The following is a 20485-nucleotide window of genomic DNA, read 5'->3' as shown; positions in this document are numbered from 1 at the left end:
AATCTTAATCATTCAGAAAACTTTAATTTTTTTGATAAAAAAGATGTAAAACTTACCCTGTCGTTGGTCCTTCTTGTCATCATTCCTTGTAAAGATCAAATAACAACAAATATAAGCAAAATACGTGACTACCTGTAATCACCACCATAGTCACCACCAAACCACAACTTCACCATCTGAGGATTCCTCTGCCGGAATCTAACCGCCCCCGACTGACTCAAGAAGGAACCCTAAAGCCGCCACTGTTGAGGCTTCGATTTTTCCACTACCTACCACTGCTATTGCCCCAAACAAAATCATCACTGACCTTTCGTCATATCATGGTAGAAACCTTTGACCCGATGGACTTTGGTGCTCCGATTAAACCCTCACAGCTCCATGATCGGCCAAACAAATGACCAAGTTCCGATTATGCTTATTGATTTGAATGACCTCCAAAACTGGTGTCTGCTCCCCACTCTCCGTTTTCTTTGGTCAATAAACGGATTAGATCAAATGGAGTGGCGATTGATTTCTCACTTGTTTTGCGGTTGTAGGGTTTTGAGAGGAAGATATACGCTGATGCAGATGAAACGCCGCGACATAAATACAGGGTTTCCCAAAACTCGGTGGATGAAATCCCTATTTTAACCCTATCGTGTCTTAAAATTTTGTGGACTTTCTTTATATATTCCTTTAAAATGGCTTGTATTCTTTGTACATTATGCTTCTAAATTTGCACACATAGTAAAATTACATTTTGATCCATCACTTCTTCTTTTTAATATATTATAGATTATAGATTATTTTAATCAATATTATTTTAAGTACTGCATTTAAAACATCATAAATGTTGATTTTAAAACAGAACATGTAACTAAATTTTAGATTATATATAGATATAGATTTATATTCATATTCATGGTTATGATACTTTGATCATTAATTATACTAGCAATATTTCCCCGCGCGATGCGTCGGGAATTCGACCAGTATCAGTTGGTTTCCTGACGGTATCTGTATTAGACTTAGACTGATACTTGGTTTAAAGTCATTTTTTTTCAACAAAGTTCATACATGAACACCGAGAAAAATATATTAAACAAAGTCGCGTCTTGTAGTCATCTTTTAAAATAAAAAGATAATGAATGCAAGTTATCAGAGGAAAAATCAAATTAAATAAAAACAAAATGGGTTAGAATCGTGTATTATTTATGGTATAATGGGTGAACTGGAACATAATTTTTTTATTTAATATCTTAAAAACTGATGTTACTATTCATTAGGGTTCTAAATTTATATTTTTTGTGCGCAATGTGGTGGGAATTCGCTCGTTATTGGTTTGGCTCGTAACAGTATCACTATTGTACCGGCTTTCGGTTTAAAGTCAATAACACACAAAAAGAAATGTGTATTACATTGAAAATAAAAAAAAAACGAATACCGTTACTGGTTCCGATAATAACAACAGCGGTACCGATGTCGATAGAGAATAAAAAAAATATCGGTATTGGATCCGATAATAACAAACAATAACAGAACCGATGTGGGTATCATTTCGGTTCACCACTAAACTATGTTAAATAAAACTCTTTTTCTCAACAAAATTTATACAAATGCGTCGATAAAAAAATATATTAAATACAATCGCGTATTTAGCTAGTAAGAATAATGAACGTGAGTTATAGGAAAAAATCAAATTAAATAAGAATTAAATTGATTAAAAACGTATATAATTTAAGGTATGTGAAATGGGAAATTAAAAAAAAATAAATACAATAACAGAAAAATTTTGGTTTACTATTCATCACAAGTTCAAATTACTATGTATAATATAATAATTAAGATTCTTGGTAACTTTTACAAAATTTCAAATGCAGTGAAATTTTTTACATATTATATTATACATTATACATATTAATTCAAAATGCTCATGAACAGTAGTTGAATTTTAAAATTAATATTAATTTCATTTTACAATATAAAGTTCATAATTTTTTTGTATCATTATCATGAGCATTTTGAATTAATATGTATAATTTCATTTTACAATATAAAGTTCATAATTTTTTTGTATCATTATATGACATGAGATAAAGGTAATACTCAATGTTATCATGTCATTATAGATATTTTTTGATATTACTCAATGTTATCAGACAAGAATAAAGCACTCAATTCATCAAAGTAATAACGTAACTACAATAATATTGCTATCGTGCTGTACCGAACAACATCGGTACCGGTACAACGATACCATGATTCATTTTATAGTTTTCAATTTCGATAATATTTCATTTATTCAACTCTTTTTGCACTAATAAATGAATATCAGTAACAGTACCATCATGATTTGAACCAATCGATATCGTTAGATCATTGGTGTCGGTACTGCTGTTTGTTTTTATTGTTTTTGGTCGATGTAAAGCACGCGCTGATTTCTATACCAAGTGTATACATCATACAAATACTTTAACGAATCGAACCAATACCCACCGAATGCTCGCGGTACGTACCGCCGCAACGCGCGGAGAAGTACTCTAGTTAATATGAATATGAAAAATCATTGACTTGACTTGACTATATAGTGCACAAAACATATTATAACTGGTGCATTACTTACAGTTCTGCAGGACCTCATACAATAATCAATGGCAAAAAAGTGGTTAACTTTGCTTCAGCAAATTACCTAGGATTAATGGGTCATGAAAAGTTGCTTGTGAGTACGTACCCTACCCTCATAATTTACTTTAACTGTTTACATATAGTTTCATTTATATAAATTTAAAATTTAAAATGGCAGGATTCTTGTACTACCTCGCTGGAGAAATATGGTGTTGGCTCTTGTGGTCCCCGTCAATTTTATGGAACCATTGGTATATATCTATTATTAGTAATATAAAACATCTTCTTATTACACTACACTTTGGTATCAAGTCCTTATATGTTTTAGAAAGCAAGTATATACTCTTTAAACCGTATCTTTTTTTCTTTTTATTTAGATGTTCACCTTGACTGTGAAACCAGAATAGCAGAGTTTTTGGGGACGCCTGATTCCATACTCTATTCTTATGGACTCTCAACTATGTTTAGTGCAATTCCGGCATTTTGTAAGAAAGGAGATATCATTGTTGTGTAAGTTTTGCTATTTATTACGAAGCTGTATGTGTAATAAGCTCTCTTTTACAAGTCCGCTTTGCTATATTTGTAGAGATGAAGGTGTGCACTGGGGGATACAGAATGGGTTATACTTGTCAAGAAGCACAATTGTATACTTTAAGCACAACGACATGCAGACTCTACAAAGTACACTCGAAAAAGTAACCCAAGTGTGAAAGGTTGTTTTTCATTGAATATAAACATGATACAGAGAACAATATATAGACATAGAAGTTACACTTAGCACCCTAAGACTATATACAAATTACATACAAAAGGAAACATAAATATATTATCTAACATTCCCCTGCAAGCTGAACGGTGGAGGACCAATATGAAGCATTTGACGAAGATTGGTGAATTGGCTACTAGGAAGACTTTTGGTGAATATGTCAGCCACCTGAAGCTTGGTTGGAACAAATTTAGTGGCTAATTTGCCTCCTGTTACTAACTCTCGTAAAAAATGATAATCGAGATCTATGTGTTTAGATCGTTTATGAGCAATTGGATTTTGAGTCAAGAAAATAGCACTTTGATTGTCACAAAGAATGGTTGGTCGTTCAGGAGGCAGAGCATGAAGTTCTTGAAGAAGATGAGTGATCCAAACAATTTCTGCAGCAGTGTTGGCCATGACATGATACTCAGATTCACAACTAGATCTAGCAACAGTGGGTTGCATTTTAGCACTCCAAGAGATTAAATTACCCCCCAAAAAAATTGAATACCCATACGTAGAACGTCGAGTCTCTAGACAACGAGCCCAGTCAGCATCAGAGTATCCAAGCAGCGATGATGAAGTGGGGCGAGTATAATGTAATCCAAAAGCTAGAGTACCTTTGAGGTAACGTAAAATTCTCTTAACTTCTTGAAAATGATCTGTGGTGGGAGCATGAAGGAACTGACTAACTTGATTTACAGCATATGCAATGTCAGGTCTTGTGATCGTCAGATATTGGAGAGCACCTACAATAGATCTATAAAGCGTAGTGTCTGAAAACTTGTCACCTGTAGAAACAAATGAAACATTTGTGCTTAAAGGTGTAGGAGCAGGTTTTGCATCCAACATCTTTGCACGTGTTAGAATATCCAAAGCATCTTTAGACTGATTTAAAAAGAGACCATTTTTGGTGTAGGTAACCTCCAAACCTAGAAAGTAGTTGAGTTTCCCAAGATCTTTGATTGCAAATTCGTTATGAAGGGTTGAGATAAAAGATTGAATAGTAGGCTGATGATTACCTGTGAGGATAAGGTCATCAACATATACAAGAAGATACATTATGCATGAGTCTCGTTTGTAGATAAATAATGAAGGATCGGCACGGCTACAAGAGAAACCATTATTGGTAAGAAACATACTTAGACGATGAAACCAAGCCCTGGGAGCTTGTTTCAAGCCATAGATCGCTTTGTTTAATTTGCACACATGAGATGGAAAGTTAGGATTAATGAAACCCTTTGGTTGTTCCATAAATACACTTTCACTAAGATGACCATGCAAAAAAAGCATTATTGACGTCTAGTTGGTGAAGATTCCACTTATGTATGATGCTTAAAGCCAGAACTGTGCGAACAGTAGTGGCCTTAACAACAGGACTGAAGGTATGAGAGTAGTCAAGACCGGGAACTTGACTAAAACCCTGTGCTACCAAACGAGCTTTGTACCGTTCAATCGACCCATCAGATCGATATTTGGTTCGATATATCCATTTGGAGCCCACAATATTCGCATTTGTTGGACGAGGGACTAGTGTCCAAGTGTTGTTTTTGTATAGAGCAGTTAATTCATCTTGCATGGCGCGCACCCATTTTTCATCTTTGGATGCAGTGTGAAAGGTAGTGGGATCACAAGTGGTAAATAAAGCTTGATGAAGAGGAATGATTTTTGTATGAGCCAAGTCCAATTGATGACGAGGTTTAAAGATGCCGGCCTTAGCACGGGTTATCATCGGGTGAGAAGAGACAATGGGGGCTGGAACGGGGGGTGGAGTCGGTAATGGAATAGGAATGGCAGAGGATGAAGTTTGATCAGGGATTGATTCATGAGTGTGCGACGAAACAGGAGTTTGGCCGATAGGAGGAGTTGGGCCGATAGGAGTTGAGCCAATAGGAGTTGGGCCGATAGATTGAGGATGAGGTGAATCAACACCAGAAGAAGTTGGGCTTTCTGGTTGTTGCTGAACGGAATTAGGCCCACTGGCCACAGGAGATTGTGGGCCGAGATTTTCAGTGGTTTTGAACATTGGTGTAAATGGAATAGTAATGGGAGTATTGGGAGAGTGAGTTTGTAAAGGGTTGTGTGGAACAGTAGGTTTAGTGGGCAAGGTAGTTGATTTATGGGTTTGATCAAAAGTAGTATCCAAAAAGGTGGAAATATCTAGCTTGTCAATAGATGTGCCAACTGTTTAAGAGGTATCAAAAGGAAAATAGAGTTCATCAAATCGAGCACTTCGAGTGACATATACACGAGACGAACACGGATCAAGGCACCGATATCCCTTATATTTTGAACAATATCCAACAAAAATACATGGGATACTCCGAGGACATAATTTATGTGGGGTATAGTCACGAAGTAGCGGAAAAACGCGACAACCAAACGACTTAAAGAACGCATAGTTCGGTTTTTGTTTGTATAATAACTCAAAAGGTGATTTGCCTTGGAGAATGGATGATGGCAATCGATTTATAATAAACACCGCCGAAGAGAAGGCATCAACCCAATACTTCGTGGGTAAGTGAGCATGAAATAACATGGCTAAACCCGTTTCAACAATGTGCCGGTGTTTTCGTTCTACCCGGCCGTTTTGTTGTGGTGTATAAGGACAAGAGACACGGTGCAAAATGCCATGTTGCTCAAAAAGATGTCGAACACGATTATTGATGAATTCAGTGCCACCATCACTTTGAAAGGTTTTTATAGTTGTAGAAAATTGATTTTGCACAAACGGTATAAAAATACATAAGGCATCAAAAAATTGTGACTTTGCCCTTAATGGATATATCCATGTAAACCGGGAGTAATCATCGACAAATGCAACATAATAGACAAAATTATCTACTGATTTTATTAGGGAAGGCCCCCATAGATCACAATGAATTATTTCAAGTGGTAAGGATGCATGTTTATCATTAACGGAAAATGGTTGCCTTTTTGCTTTGGCAAGTTCACACGGGGAACATAAACCCGGTTTAGGTAAAACAGAAGTAAACGATAAAGAACCATTATTTTTTAACATAGAAAGAGTATCAAAATTAACGTGCCCAAGTCTAGAATGCCATAACTCAAAGGAAGCTTTTGGACACGAAGATGTAGTAACTAAAGCTTCATGAGTTTGGCGAAGAACATAAAGGCCGTCTTCACGGCATCCCCGGGCTAGCGTTTTCTTGGTTTGGCGATCCTGAATATAAAAATATGGGTGAGAAAAAAGGACATCAACAGAGTTATCTTCAGTTAACTTTCCAATAGATAACAGATTTTTGGTAATATTAGGAACAACCAAAACATTGTTTAGAGCAAGATTGCCCAAAATTTTGGTTTGGCCAATATGAGTTATAGGGAGAGATTGACCATTACCGAAATAAACGCGTTGATTACCTTGGGTGGGAGTAGAATTCTGAAGTGAAGTATTGTTGGGAAGCATGTGTGTAGTGGCTCCGGTGTCCGAAGTCCAGTCAGGAACGGTTGAGTTTATATGACATTGAGAATGAAAAGCCTGAGCCAACTGCTCTTGAGAGGGTGTGGCAGCAGTAGCATAAGAGGCTAGTTGGAAACACTGAGACGCATAATGTCCGGATTTCCTGCATAGTTGACACATTGGGTTCCGGTTTTGGCGACCAAAAGATTTATTGGATCCCCTGTTGTTATAAAAGTGAGGCCTATTTAGCCGATATTGGACTTGAGAGGCCCTATTCGGGCGATAAGAACTGCCATGAATATTGGGCCGCTGGGCATGGCTTTGGGCCATAAAGGCAGCAGTAGGTTTCTCATGAATTCCATGCAAATTTTTGATAAACAATTCATGAGATTCAGCACTTGCTAAAAGATCAACAAAAGTGGGAATGGGACGTACCGATCGAGTAGTGGTAGAGAAACTTTCAAAACTTGGTCCTAAACCACATAAGAACCAGTGAAGCTGATCCATGGCATCAACAGGATGTTCTATAGCAGCGAGTTGGTCACAGATTGCTTTGAAAGCACGACCATATTCAACAACAGACTTGTCTTCCTTTTTGAGAGCACGAAGATGGTCCCTAAGATTTTGAACTCGTTCAACAGAGGTGTTGCAAAAAGCTGCTTCAAGAGCAGTCCAGATCTCACGAGCAGAAGTGAGTCCAAAAGTGACTGAAAGGGCTTCTTCAGTCAGTGAAGCATTTAAGAGAATGATTGCTTGCTGTTCGTCTCTGGCCCAAGAAGTATAATCAGGATTCACAACGTCTTTTTCACCCGATTTTATCATCAGAGACGGAGGCGAAAGGGAGCCATCGATGTGAGGAAGTAACCCTTGGTAAGTGATGATCGGCAACATCTAGGTTCGCCAACCGACATAGTTTGTGGAACATAACTTGATGGTAATCATGGGGGCAAGGCCTGCCATGAGAGGAGTAGTAGGGTTTGAGGAAGAAGCCATAGGAACAGGAGGGGAGGAAGGAAGGAAACAGGAATAAGAAGAGAGGAAGGAGATCGGCTGGAAGAGGAAGAAGAAAAGGGTGGGAAGAAGATCGGCTGGGAATTATCAACTACTAACTAGGAACGGCTGATACCATGTGAAAGGTTGTTTTTCATTGAATATAAACATGATACAGAGAACAATATATAGACATAGAAGTTACACTTAGCACCCTAAGACTATATACAAATTACATACAAAAGGAAACATAAATATATTATCTAACACCAAGCCAACAAGCGTGCTAAGAAACTGAGACGCTACATTGTTGTTGAAGCTGTATACCAGGTATTTCTAGTCATTTATGCTTCTAATTCTCTTTTACTTGAACTCATTAAGTTTCAACCAGATCAGAACTAGGTTAATGTGGGTTCGTATTAAACTAAAGTGAACATTACAAATAAACACACGTTTTCTACCAAGTTACAATCAGAAGCTAGATATATATTGTTACTCGTATTGGCTTGGTGGGATTGCCTTGTGAGGCTCGCTGAGCTGCTGATCTTGAACCACACTACGTTTGATCTCAGCTTGGGTAGCCATCCCGAAAACACAAAATGAACCTAACACGAAATTTGCAGGTTTGGGTTTAGTCTAAATGAGTTCGGGTCAGTTTTAGGTTGAATCCATGAACCCGTTTAGCTAAACGGGTCGGGTTGGTGGGTTGACCCGTTTAACCCTTTTATATTATATTTTATATTTTTGCAATATTTGTGTCATAAATTATATTGGGTGTGTATTTTATGTCTAATTATAACTTAAAAAGAGAAATTGACATAAGATTTTATAACTTAAGTGTAATTGTATTATATACATTTGTGTTTTCTATAGTGAATTTTAATTTTAATATGTTGTTTTTTGAAAACAATTTAAAATAAAAAAATCGGGTTGAACGGGTCGTGTTCGGGTGCATATGTATGACACAATTTTCGGGTACGGTCGGGTTCGGGTTCGTCTAAAATTTTCAGGTTCAGGTCAGGATGAACTCACCAACCCGCGAACACGACCCTTTTAGCACCCCTGGGCTCACTAAGTCTTCTGACAGTCTGGATCTTAAGTTGGGCTTTTTATGATGTTTAATATATGTTGTAAAATGTTCAGAATTTTGGTCAAATTGCTCCACTTGATGAGATTATCCAACTGAAGGAGAAATACAAGTTTCGTGTTTTGTTAGATGAGAGCAACTCTTTCGGTGTGCTTGGCAAATCTGGTAGAGGTCTAACTGAACACTACGATGTTCCAGTAAACTCCTCCCTCTCTCTTTATATATATAGGGTAAAGTTCTTGTACAAATAATCTTAACATACTAAACATACAAATTGAAGGAAAACTCAAAAAGACAAGGTGGCATTTTTGTAATTATCAATAACTATCAAAGTTACTCTACAAATACCTCTAAAAAACCTAACCACTCCCCCCACCCCCAAAAAAAACCTAAACCCCCCACCCCCACCCCCAAAAACCTAAAAAAAACCTACCCCCACCCCCCAAAAACCTAAAAAAAACCTAACCCCCCCCCCCCCCCCCACAACCCAAGCTAAAATGCTAAAAACTAAACCCCCAAAAAACCTAAAAAATCTAAAAAAATAAAAAAAAAAACACACAAATTATTTTATTTTATTTTTTTTAACATTTTTTATTAAAAAATCGCTACATTTCGTTAGCAAAAAAAAAAAAAAAAAAAAAAATTAGTTGTACCTTTGATAGTTGGCGGTAATTACAAAAATGCCACCTTGTCTTTTTGGGTTTTCCTTCAATTTGTATGTTTAGTATGTTAAGATTATTTGTATTTGATCTTTTGCCTATATATATATAGATAGTGTCTGTGTGTGCACACATATACATGTATAATTGATATTTAGTAAAAAGGGCGATGCTGGTCTTACTGTTGTAGGTTGATAAGATAGATATAATAACAGCTGCTATGGGACATGCATTGGCCTCAGAAGGCGGGTTTTGCACCGGGAGTCACAGAGTCGTTGATCACCAAGTAAGCACTCCTACACCTATAACATGTCTGACATTCAAGGTCAACACGATTTTTCTATATTTCAATATTGATACGGATTTGTTTTAGTTCAAGAAAGGACCAATATTAATGCAGCGAATTTTGAGACCAACAGCACAAAGTTACAAGATAATTGTAAAAAGTTTAGCATGGGTTTGTGTCTTACGTTAAAATGTTGTGTAATTTCTGTAGCGCCTCAGTAGCTCAGGCTATGTGTTTTCTGCATCTCTTCCCCCATACTTGGCGAGTGCTGCAATCGCTGCTATTGATGTCATAGAGGAAAACCCTCAACTCATAACCAAGTTACGAAATAATTCCAAATTATTAAGCACAGGTGATAGATTTTAGCCTACAAGTCAGCTCTTTATTTATTTATTTATTTATTTATTTATTTATTTATTTATTTGTCATTATCTTTGTATATTTTTAACTGTTAGAACCCTTCAATACCTGCTAACGCGTCTTGTGCTGGGTAGATGGCCTTCAAGATGCCTTTATTTGTCTTTCTTTGATGATGTTTTATTACATTCTTTTCAGTGCTATTTTCCACATTGGTTTTTGAGTAGAGGTTTGGCTAGTTTTGCGATTTTTGTCCAAAGGTTTGTTTTTCCGCATATGGATCCAAAAGGTTTAAAATCTTGCCATTTTTATATAGCTTGTTAACTCCATCCATTTTTCTCCTTTAAGTCAGGGATATTTCCATTTTTTTAACTTAAAGGGCAATTCGGTCTTTTTAAGAGGTATTCCGTCTTTTTACATAAAGTGAAAAGACCGAATTGCCCTTTAAGTTAACTTAAAAGACGGAAATACCCTGACTTAACAGAGAAAAACGGATGGAGTTAACGAGTTGGATGACAATGGCAACATTTCAAGCCTTTTGGATCCAGATGCGAAAAAACAAACCTTTGGACGAAAGTCGCAAAACTAGCCACACCTCAAGGACGAAAATGGCATTTTACTCTTATTTTTTTATGGATGTTTTGTTAAACCTTATTAATATGCACAGCCATTTTTTTTATGTTTTTACAAATCAGGATTGTTGGGAATACAAGGCCTGGAACTTGCAAACGATATATGTCACCTCTTGTATTCCTCCGACTTAAAAAGTCCACAGGGTCAGTGAAGAGTGATCTTCAATTACTTGAAGATCTTGCTGATCGGGTAAGTGTTTAAAAGTCTTTCCAGTAGTATGCATTATTGGGTTGTATGGTACAAGTCATACTTTGTGCATTTGTGAAAATGGTGCCGTTGCAGGTAGTGAAGGAACACTCGGTTTTTGTAACGACTTCAAAAAGATCGTTTGTCGATAAATGCAGCCTTCCTGTTGGGATTAGAATATACGTCTCGGCTGCTCACACGGAATCTGATCTGCAGAAAGCATGTGAATCGTTGAAAAGTGTTGCCGCTTCATTATTCACGGATTAAATTACTTGCTACGGTATAACACCTCATGTTGGAACAAATTGTGTGAAAGAAAAATTTAAAGAATTGTTTCTTCATATATTTTCGCTTTTTATTCAGATTTGACTCATTATCCCCTTCCTTTTGAAAACATGTCCCATCCGGTCATGCATTCATGACCAAACATCGAGTCTCCGAAATCATGGGTTTGGAATGAGCAGTATCAAAGATCTCGTGCTAACCTTGGCCATGCTTTTCAGAACAATCATGTCGAGAATTACAATAACTGCATAATACACTTGTACACATTGCTTTAAGTGTAATACATAAGGCGCTTTTGTAACCACCCTTCCCACTTTCTCTTTCATTAAGTCAACAAAGTATTGTGTACAAGTGTATTATGTGGTTCTCACAATTCTTGACGTAATATTGGTTATGTTAAAAACATTCCCGGTGTTTAAAAAGTTATGAGTAAACCATAAAACCCTAATCCTTCATTTCTATAGGCTTAAAACACGCAGCATAGTGTGATCCAAAAAAACAAAATATATAAATAAAATTTACCAATTAATTCATGGGGTTTTATGCGTCTTACAAGCCTATTTATAAATAGCCCTTCTACATGTGAAACATGTCAAAATAATTCGATTAGACACAAAGATGCAATATATGAAAGCAATTGTGTAGTAAATGCATACATGTGGGTTTGGTGGAGAGCATCTATTAATGACGTTTACTAGTTACGTCATACAGACAAAATAATCATTGCGTATCAGTTTTGGTGGTGGCCTAGAGGCAGGGATAGCTTTTGGCCTTTTTGTGTTGTATTTCATTGATCTTTTTGCCTTATGTGTTGCATTGCGGTTGATTAGGATACCAACGACAAGTTAAAGCAAACCAAATCACACAGTTGAGGACCCCGAGTTTATTACGATTGTCTAACGACCGTTATGATTCATAGGTTATGGAGGCCAATTGCTTACCCAAGTTTGAGTTGAATGATTGTTAGTGTAAGTGCATCATTTTGGTGATAGGTGCTGGATCTACCATCTGAAGATTGTCGAGGGTCCTTTGTGTAAAACTTGTAATGTGTTAAGTCTTTAGTTTGTTTTGTCCGTATTTGTATGTATTAGTGATTCCGAGTTTATTGGATAAACTCGGAAGGAACTTATAGTCTTTGTTTTGTCCGAATTTTTATTAAGGTATTATGTATTCCGAATTTGTATTGTACATTCGAAGGATAGTTAGTGGACACGTGTTGTCCGAGTTTGCCTTTGTGAATCCGGAACTCATGTGTTCCGGATTTAGTCTTGTATATTTATGTGTTTGATATGCAATAAGAAAGAGACTTTTGGAGAAAACTTTATATGCAAGATATCTTTCTAGAAAGAGAAACAAACCTTAGCTTGTGTGTGTTTTCAATGTGTGTGATCCATTGTTGTGTAATCTGTGAATACTTAGTGTACTCACAGATCAGTTTATAATGCTCAAGTTACCCTTAACAATGTGTTAGTGGTAGTAAGGGGTCAAACCACGAAGAGTTTGTGGTTTGCGTATGGACGTGATTGATTATTAATGTTGTCACAGTTTATGAAGCTTGCTAATTTGGTTTAATTGTTTGTTTGTTGAAAAAGGGTGTCGGAGTGTATCGACAAGTTTGATGCCAAATTACTTAACTACTAAAGCTTGAATACTTTCGATTGCACGAAAACTTGATTACATGGTTATAAAAATAATTTGAAACAAGGTTCATACTCGGTTCGGGAATTGAAGACCTAGAGTTTCTACACGTTTTAGATTTAACTCAATTGCATATATGATTAACGGATTTAGTGTCGCGTGGCTTAGGAACCAAGAGCTATCAACGTCATAGACGACGGACAGCAATGCACCTCGTTACCAAGAACATATAAATCCTAACCTAAGACAAAGCATAATTGCACATAAACATTTCGCAAAGTCAAATTTAATCTTTATTCGACAATTCACGAATTCGATACAAATGCAAGACAATTATCAAAGGTTTCAAAAACATAAAACAACTTGTCACAAATCAAATCTCAAAAACAATGTTTAACCCTAGAATCTTACAAAAACCTACACTGGGTGAAACCTGAGAAGATTAGCCGCTCATGACGAACGAAACACGATCAACGATTGGTGAGAACTTGAACATGATCTTAAACCTTGGAGAGGGATGGAGTTAAGGTTTGGTGAATGGTGATGTTCCTATTCAAAATTTCATAACTCCCAACTAGTGACCCCCTTTTGGCTCTTAAGCCCGTTCAAAACACAAGAACAAGGGAAAATAGCGTCGGAGACCAGGGAGTGGCGTTGCCGACGACCACCCCTGGCATCGCCGATGCTGTGTGGAAACATTGAAGGCTGTCGACGCCTTAAACCACTGCCTACGCGAATCTCCCATCGACGCGGTGCGTCGCCGACGACCCAGGAGGGCGTCGGCGACGCAACCTGTATGGTTGTGATGTGTACAAAATGCAACATACAAATTACATCAATTGTGGCATAAAACTAACCCTTTTTTAGTACTAATGTTGGAAAAAGTGTGCTTTTGTCTTCCTTTTGTATTTTCAGGATTAAATGAGCTCAAATTCACAAAATAAGCAAAAAGACAGCTAAATCTAACATAAATACAAGAAAAGGAATAAACGTGGCATGCCCGACCCCTCGACAGCATCTTCCCAAGCAAAAACAAGAAAACAGAAGGCTGAACACGCCCCGTGCTCAATGAGCACGGGGGCGTGCCCAAGTGTCAGCAGAAAAGACAAAGTTGTAGAAGCTTCTATCACCCACCACGGGGGCGTGCCCAACGGACACGGGGCCGTGGTCAACTCTAAGACTCGCAGAATCTGAGGAAATCTTGATAGTACAGATACGCTTCTGCACACGGGGTCGTGCCCAGCGGACACGGGGGCGTGGTCAACTAATGCAGACAAACTGCAATTAATGAAGAAAGAGAAGAGGGATGGACACGGGGCCGTGCCCGAGCTTCTGTTCAGGCTATAAATAGGGGTGCTTGGCTCACTTGCAAACCATCCCTTGGCACACCACCTCTCTCACACTTCACCCACACTCCACCACCACCACAACACCATCATCCACCACCATCATCCATCATCCATCATAGAGTGTGTGAGTCGTCTCAGGATCCAAGATTGATCGTAAGAGTTCTTGACAATCAAAGGCCATGTTTGCCTAAGTCTCTTGCATCACTTGGTGAAGACAAGCATTTAGTGTAATACTTTTTATTTTTAATCTTTTCGCACTTTTTATTTGCTTATGTATTAATGACTTTAATAACTAGTTTTATATGTTGAAGGTGATTCTTCCTTATCATTTGTCCGTGGTGTCTTGGCATTATTTTATTGTCTATATAAAATAAAAGATTTTCACCATTCATATCTCCACGGTCTATATGGAGATATGTTGGCTACCTGGTCGGGGGTTAAGGGAATGGTTTGGTAAGACTCTTGCCATTATTCAGTGTATAGATCCTGCAAGGACCTGGGTCAAATTTAGTAGGACCTCCTTCAATACCCAATGGTATTAGATGGTGGGGGTCCAAACTCTTTGATCCCCTCATATGTAAACTACTATTAAAACTTTAACCCGGCTACTTAGGACTGTATCCCTGCTGACTCAGACTACTTAGCCGAGGGTAACGTCACCTTCAAAAGAGGGGCCTCCCACAATATGCATTAATAACTTAATTAATTATCTTTCAATAATCCGACCCTTTAGGATTGTATCCTTGCTGACTCAAACTACTGGGTTGGGGGTAATGTCACCTTCAAAAGAGGGGCCTACTACAATAACTAAGATAATCTCTTAAAAAGTGCAAAAGTGCGGAAATAATCAAAGGTTACACTAAAGGCGAGTCGGATCCAAGTGATTCATCTTGTCTATCTGTTTTTTATTTTATTTTTAGTTTCAGCATTTTAGTTTTTATTTTCTGGTTTAAAACTTTTTTTCTAAATTTTTGATTTGATTAGACGTTGAGGTAAACCGGTATTAAAAGCTCTTGTGTCCTTGGACGACCTCGGTATCTTACCAACACTATATTACGCTCACGATGGGTGCACTTGCCCATATGTGTGTTTGGTGTTAGTAAATATCGTGTTTTATAAATTTAAAACTTGACTAAAGTGGTTAAAAAAGGGCTAAAAATGTACATAAATATATATCACACCGCACGCACATCAGGTTGCTTTCCTGTTTTGTACATTTCGCATACCCGGTTGATCCCATTTGTTCCCCGATGCTCCGTAAAGCCTCCGAATAGCTCCTTAAACTCCGTTAGACCTGCAAAACACAATTCAAATCAAAAGTAGGCCATTCGAAACCAAAAGTCATGCGAAAACATAAACTTAAACACGATTGATCACCGGTTTTTTACTACGTATTAGTTGACTTTGAAGATTTGCGGGATCATGCCTACAACGATACACCAGTTGAAGTGGAATCGAATCCAGAAACAGTGACTCGGGAAGTATGTAATGTGCTACACAAATGGCTATCCTCCACCCAATCTGACCCAAAAAAGGCATTACCGTAATACCATAGGGAATATTCAGGGTAGATTCGCAGCTGGGATTTCGATCCGCAAAACTGCTTGGTGATGATTAAGAGAACAGATGGGGTACAGTATTTCAGACCAAGCATAAGGCACTTAAGCTCCCTTCCTACACATGACTTGCACCATATTGCCCAGCTTTATCTAAACACTCCGACTTCAAATGGAATAGTGAATGGGCTGAAAAAGATTCTCGAAGAAGTAAGCAGATTCAGTCGGTGGAAATGTTTCAAACCGGCTGTGGGCAGGCGCATTAAAAGCAAAGATAAGTTCACCGGTGAGGTGAAATACAAGGTTATGTACCGGCCTGCTAGATGCTTAAGGAAGATCCCGATGAGGGAGTTTGATCTTGATAGGATCGATGATATTAGCTATTGGTATGTGGACGGCAAAACAGGTGAAGCGGTAATTATTAAGAAGGTTACCGATGTTATAGTCAAGATTCTGGGTCCTGTATTGCTAATAAACTTTTTTAAGTTGGAAGACTTGAAGAGGTTGAAAAGACATTCGCTTCAGCATCTGAACGAAGATAGAAAGATTGTTCTTCCTTTAACCAGGGTTGTCCAGTTTTGCGTGAAGAATCAGATAGGAGCTAGGAGCGACTTCTCAAAGACTTGATGAAGATATTTACAAGTTTTGTAGATCCCCCACATATCAAGGGGTAGTCTGTAAGTGCATCATTTTGGCGATAGGTGCTGGATCTACCATCCAAAGATTGTCCAGGGTCCTTTGTGTAAAACTTGTAATGCCATACCCCTTTCAAAGGCGGAAGCACGAGGTGTGATCTGAAAGGTTCTCATTGCATACGATAAGTAAACATGCTACATGAATTTAAAACAACTCCAAATTGCCATTCATAATTTAACCATTCAAAACAAAAGTTAAGTTTAAAGTTTACAACATAACAAAAGATAATTGTTTGAAAAGTTTACAACCTCATTCCAAAACAAAGATCAAGGTTTTGTTCGCTATATCTCCGCAAGGAGGTGGGATATAACAAACAAATCCATCAAAAGTGGCAACGGAGCATAGACACATGATATCTTGAAACATAAACAATATTCTTGAGCAAAGATAGGCCGCGCGCATCCACTTAGTTTCCTGAAATACATGTAAGTTTTGAAAATCGTCAACAAAAGTTGGTGTGAATTCATGCAGTTTTGTATAGAATGTCTGAGTATAGTTGTATGAAAACATGGTATGTAATTTGTAAAACGTATTTGTAAAGTGTGTTCTGTAAATGTAAGGAATACGAGATCGCTAATGGTTTGCAAGGCCACTAACATATGTCACGACATAGGAAGCATCCAAACCTAGGCATTTTTGTCACCTTAACCGAGACACAAAAGCACACTTTGGTAGAAGTAGGCCAAGAGTGAGGTTGCCTGAAACCCAATAGATCTAACCTTCCGCTCCCCGGTCTAAATGTATATGTTGATTAATGGTGCTTAAGTTTCACCCTATTTGTAACATGATCTATAGGTCATTCCTTAGTTTTGTTTCTACATACCATAGTACATGTATTTTCCCCAAGTTTAGAAAACAAGAAAAAGTTTAAATATGGGGACATGAACTCACTGATTTGCGTATCCTACTTCGAAACTTCACCGGCTCTTCTCGTAGGCGTCGTAACCTATAAACGTTTCTACGTATGTTAATCACTAGACTTGTAACTTACTAATTACAAATCACCATCTTAAGTTAGGTATTTGTTTTGTGTAAATTCGTCATTTGTGAGGGTCATGCCCTTGTTTGTCGGGTCTCGCTCATTCGTCGCGTTATTGTAATTTGAATTTGTATTGTTTACTTATAAATATATTTATTTTATTCCCAAAAATATATATTTGTATTTGTAGTATTTGAAAACGATATATGTTAAGAATAATCTATATTTTTAACTTATCCAAAATATAATACTTATATTATTTTCTAAAATAAATATAAGTAATTTGTTAAATAATATTTTCGATATTATTTTTGTGTAAGTATACTTAGGGAAGTATACTTGTATTTATATGTAAATACTTGTGTATTTTACATTATTTGTCAAAAATCAATCCTTTGATTTTTTAATACTTTCCGGAATTATATTTCTTAAAAATAATATATTTTTAAGGTTTTTTTTAAATATATATATTTTGTTATGCTTGTTAAATATATATATATATATCTATTTTTGTCATTTATCCGGTTTCTTTTTTTTTTTTGTAATCTTCATGACTTGGTATTAATTATATATATATATATATATATATATATAGGGTGAGGTTCGGCTAGAAAGTCCAAGTTTCCTAAAAGTGTAAAAAGTCATAAAACACAATAATTTCAGGCATAAAACACACCTAAAACTCACAAATAATAGAATGAGTATTACTAAAACACCATATTCAAACTCTAATAGTCCATAAAAACTTCAAACGCACCATCATATAACTATGAATATAAAACACAAAATGCTAAACAATATAAAAACACAATAATATTTGTCATTCCATAATCAGAGCCTTAACATCTAAAACACAACACAAAACCCACATACATGATGTTTTAGTAATCTTCATCATATTATTTGTGGGTTTTTGGTGTGTTTTATGGTTGACATTATGGTGTTTTATGACTTTTTACACTTTTTAGGAAATTTGGACTTTCTGGCCAACTCCTAGCCTATATATATATTTGTCCATATATATATATATATATATATATATATATATATATATATATATATGTATATATATATAAGTCCAAAATGTCCAAATATTTTTCCAAGTCCACATATTGTGAGGAATATATTTATGTTAATATATATTTTTTGTATATTGTCCAAATACCCCTTTATGGGTAATTCTTGTGTATATATTTATAAATACTTCCTTGTAGATTTTTATGTGTATTTTGGTACTAGTAGGGTGTACGCGCGATGCGGCGGGGACGACACTTTGGATTGCGGCACTCGTTTCTGGTAGTTTTCTTATTCGTATAATATTTATATATTTATGATCACATTATTGTGGTGGATATATTTCATTAGTGTTACACATATGTAAAGTTTTGTTTTTTTTTTATAAAAAATAATAATCAAAAGACAAAAAATATTGTTTTTTTATAAAAATTAGTAATCAAAAGACAAAAATAAAAGATAAGTTGTTAATTTTATTGGTTAAATTATAAAATATAATTTTATTCTTTAAAGTTCATAACTTTTTATTGGATATATTTCATTAGGGCTACACATAATTGTAAAGTATGTTAATTTTATTGGTTAAATTATAAAATATAATTTTATTCTTTAAAGTTCATAACTTTTTTTGAACTTTAAAGAATAAAATTATAAAATATAACTTTTTTAGCCAATGACCTCTAGCTCAAGTGATAGGAGGACTTGTGTTCTTCTTTGAAGACTCAAGTTCAATTCCCATTTGATGCAAAAAAAGGATTAAGGCACTGGTGGGCAGTGATAGGAGACCCAGGGAAACCTGGGTTCGATTCTTGAGCCAAACGGGTTTTACATTTAATTTACCATCGTGCTTACGGGCGGGTGGATTACAGGATTTTCACTGGAATTGGTGGTGGACGACTCGGGTTACTCTCGGAGTATTCCGTTGTCTAGTGGGTGCCCCGAGAGTTCTCGGGATTGATTTGTTGGCCGTTCAAAAAAAAAACTTTTTTTAAATACCCACATAGTACTCATTCAATAAACTTTAAGTTCAAAATTTTCGTTTTTGTAAAACTAAAAAATAGTATTTGACTCGTAAGTACGTTTTAGAGCTTTAACTTAAATTGTTAAATTTCGGTTTTTTACAGATATAAAAAATTTATGTTTTTATAAATTTTCGAAAACATGTTTTTATAAAAAATAGGATGTTAAGAGTTTATATCTTTATTAACTTTATATCATACTAAGTTCTGAATTTTAGCTCCTAAGGCCGGAGGGTATGGAGGGCGCCACCGTGCCACCTCACCGCCGATAGCGCCCCCCCCCCCCCCGCGCTGGTGCCACCACCCATACCGAGCAAGTTAACAGGGGCGCCATGGGACTCTTGCCAGCATGTCAACGAAGATTTGTTGAGTTGATCGAGGAAGGTGGTCAAAGAATTGAGGGGATGGAGGGGCGCTATATCTTAAAGGGGGCTTTATCTCACACCCTGCAAGTTAAGAGAAGGGGCCTTAAAGCCCCCTGTGTGATGTGGACGTGACGTGGCGCTAACGTGGCGTGGTAAACCCAGTAGGATCTCTTGGATATCTTCCTTTGAGTCTCAAACTTTCGATCCTTCAAAAGGACAAAAACTGAATACAAAAGTTAAAAAAAAAGATTAAATAAACCTTAAAATTACCTCTTCACTAAATTAACGTTGAAGATTAGACTTAAATGGACTAAACATTGCACCATAAGAAATAATATCAACACTTGTATCACCATCATCCTGGAATAAAACACACATATAATAACATAACGAACATGTTAATATGAAAGATATACGCAAAAATAATACTTAAAAACCAGCAAAATCAATACCTTAGAAGCTTGTTCAACAAATGGGTTGTTTAAATTGGAATGTTCATCCTGCAACTGAATCTGAGAAATCAAATAAGTTAACATTCACATAATAGTAAATAAAAGAACTGACCTTAAAATTTTCAATCTCGCATGCAACTGAATTCAGAACTGGATCAATT

At 36.4% G+C, this 20485-nt stretch overlaps 1 protein-coding gene and 1 pseudogene across 1 annotated transcript; one reads left to right on the top strand and one right to left on the bottom strand.

Annotated features, from left to right (window-relative positions):
- The first annotated feature begins 149 nt into the window (after nucleotides 1–149).
- On the top strand, nucleotides 150–11314 carry LOC110942927 (annotated as a pseudogene).
- Nucleotides 6222–7887, bottom strand: LOC110940333 (retrovirus-related Pol polyprotein from transposon RE1). Its single transcript, XM_022181892.2, has 2 exons — nucleotides 6734–7887; nucleotides 6222–6536 (listed from the first exon to the last, which is right to left on the bottom strand). The coding sequence occupies exons 1-2, from the start codon at nucleotides 7662–7664 to the stop codon at nucleotides 6496–6498; spliced, it is 972 nt and encodes a 323-aa protein (XP_022037584.1). The 5' UTR covers nucleotides 7665–7887; the 3' UTR covers nucleotides 6222–6495.
- Nucleotides 11315–20485: the final 9171 nt, after the last annotated feature.

Source organism: Helianthus annuus, chromosome 5, assembly GCF_002127325.2.
Source record: "Helianthus annuus cultivar XRQ/B chromosome 5, HanXRQr2.0-SUNRISE, whole genome shotgun sequence".
In the NCBI taxonomy this organism is placed as follows: domain Eukaryota; kingdom Viridiplantae; phylum Streptophyta; class Magnoliopsida; order Asterales; family Asteraceae; genus Helianthus; species Helianthus annuus.
The sequence above is the reverse complement of the archived record's forward strand: the minus strand, read 5'-3'. Positions and strand labels throughout refer to the sequence as shown.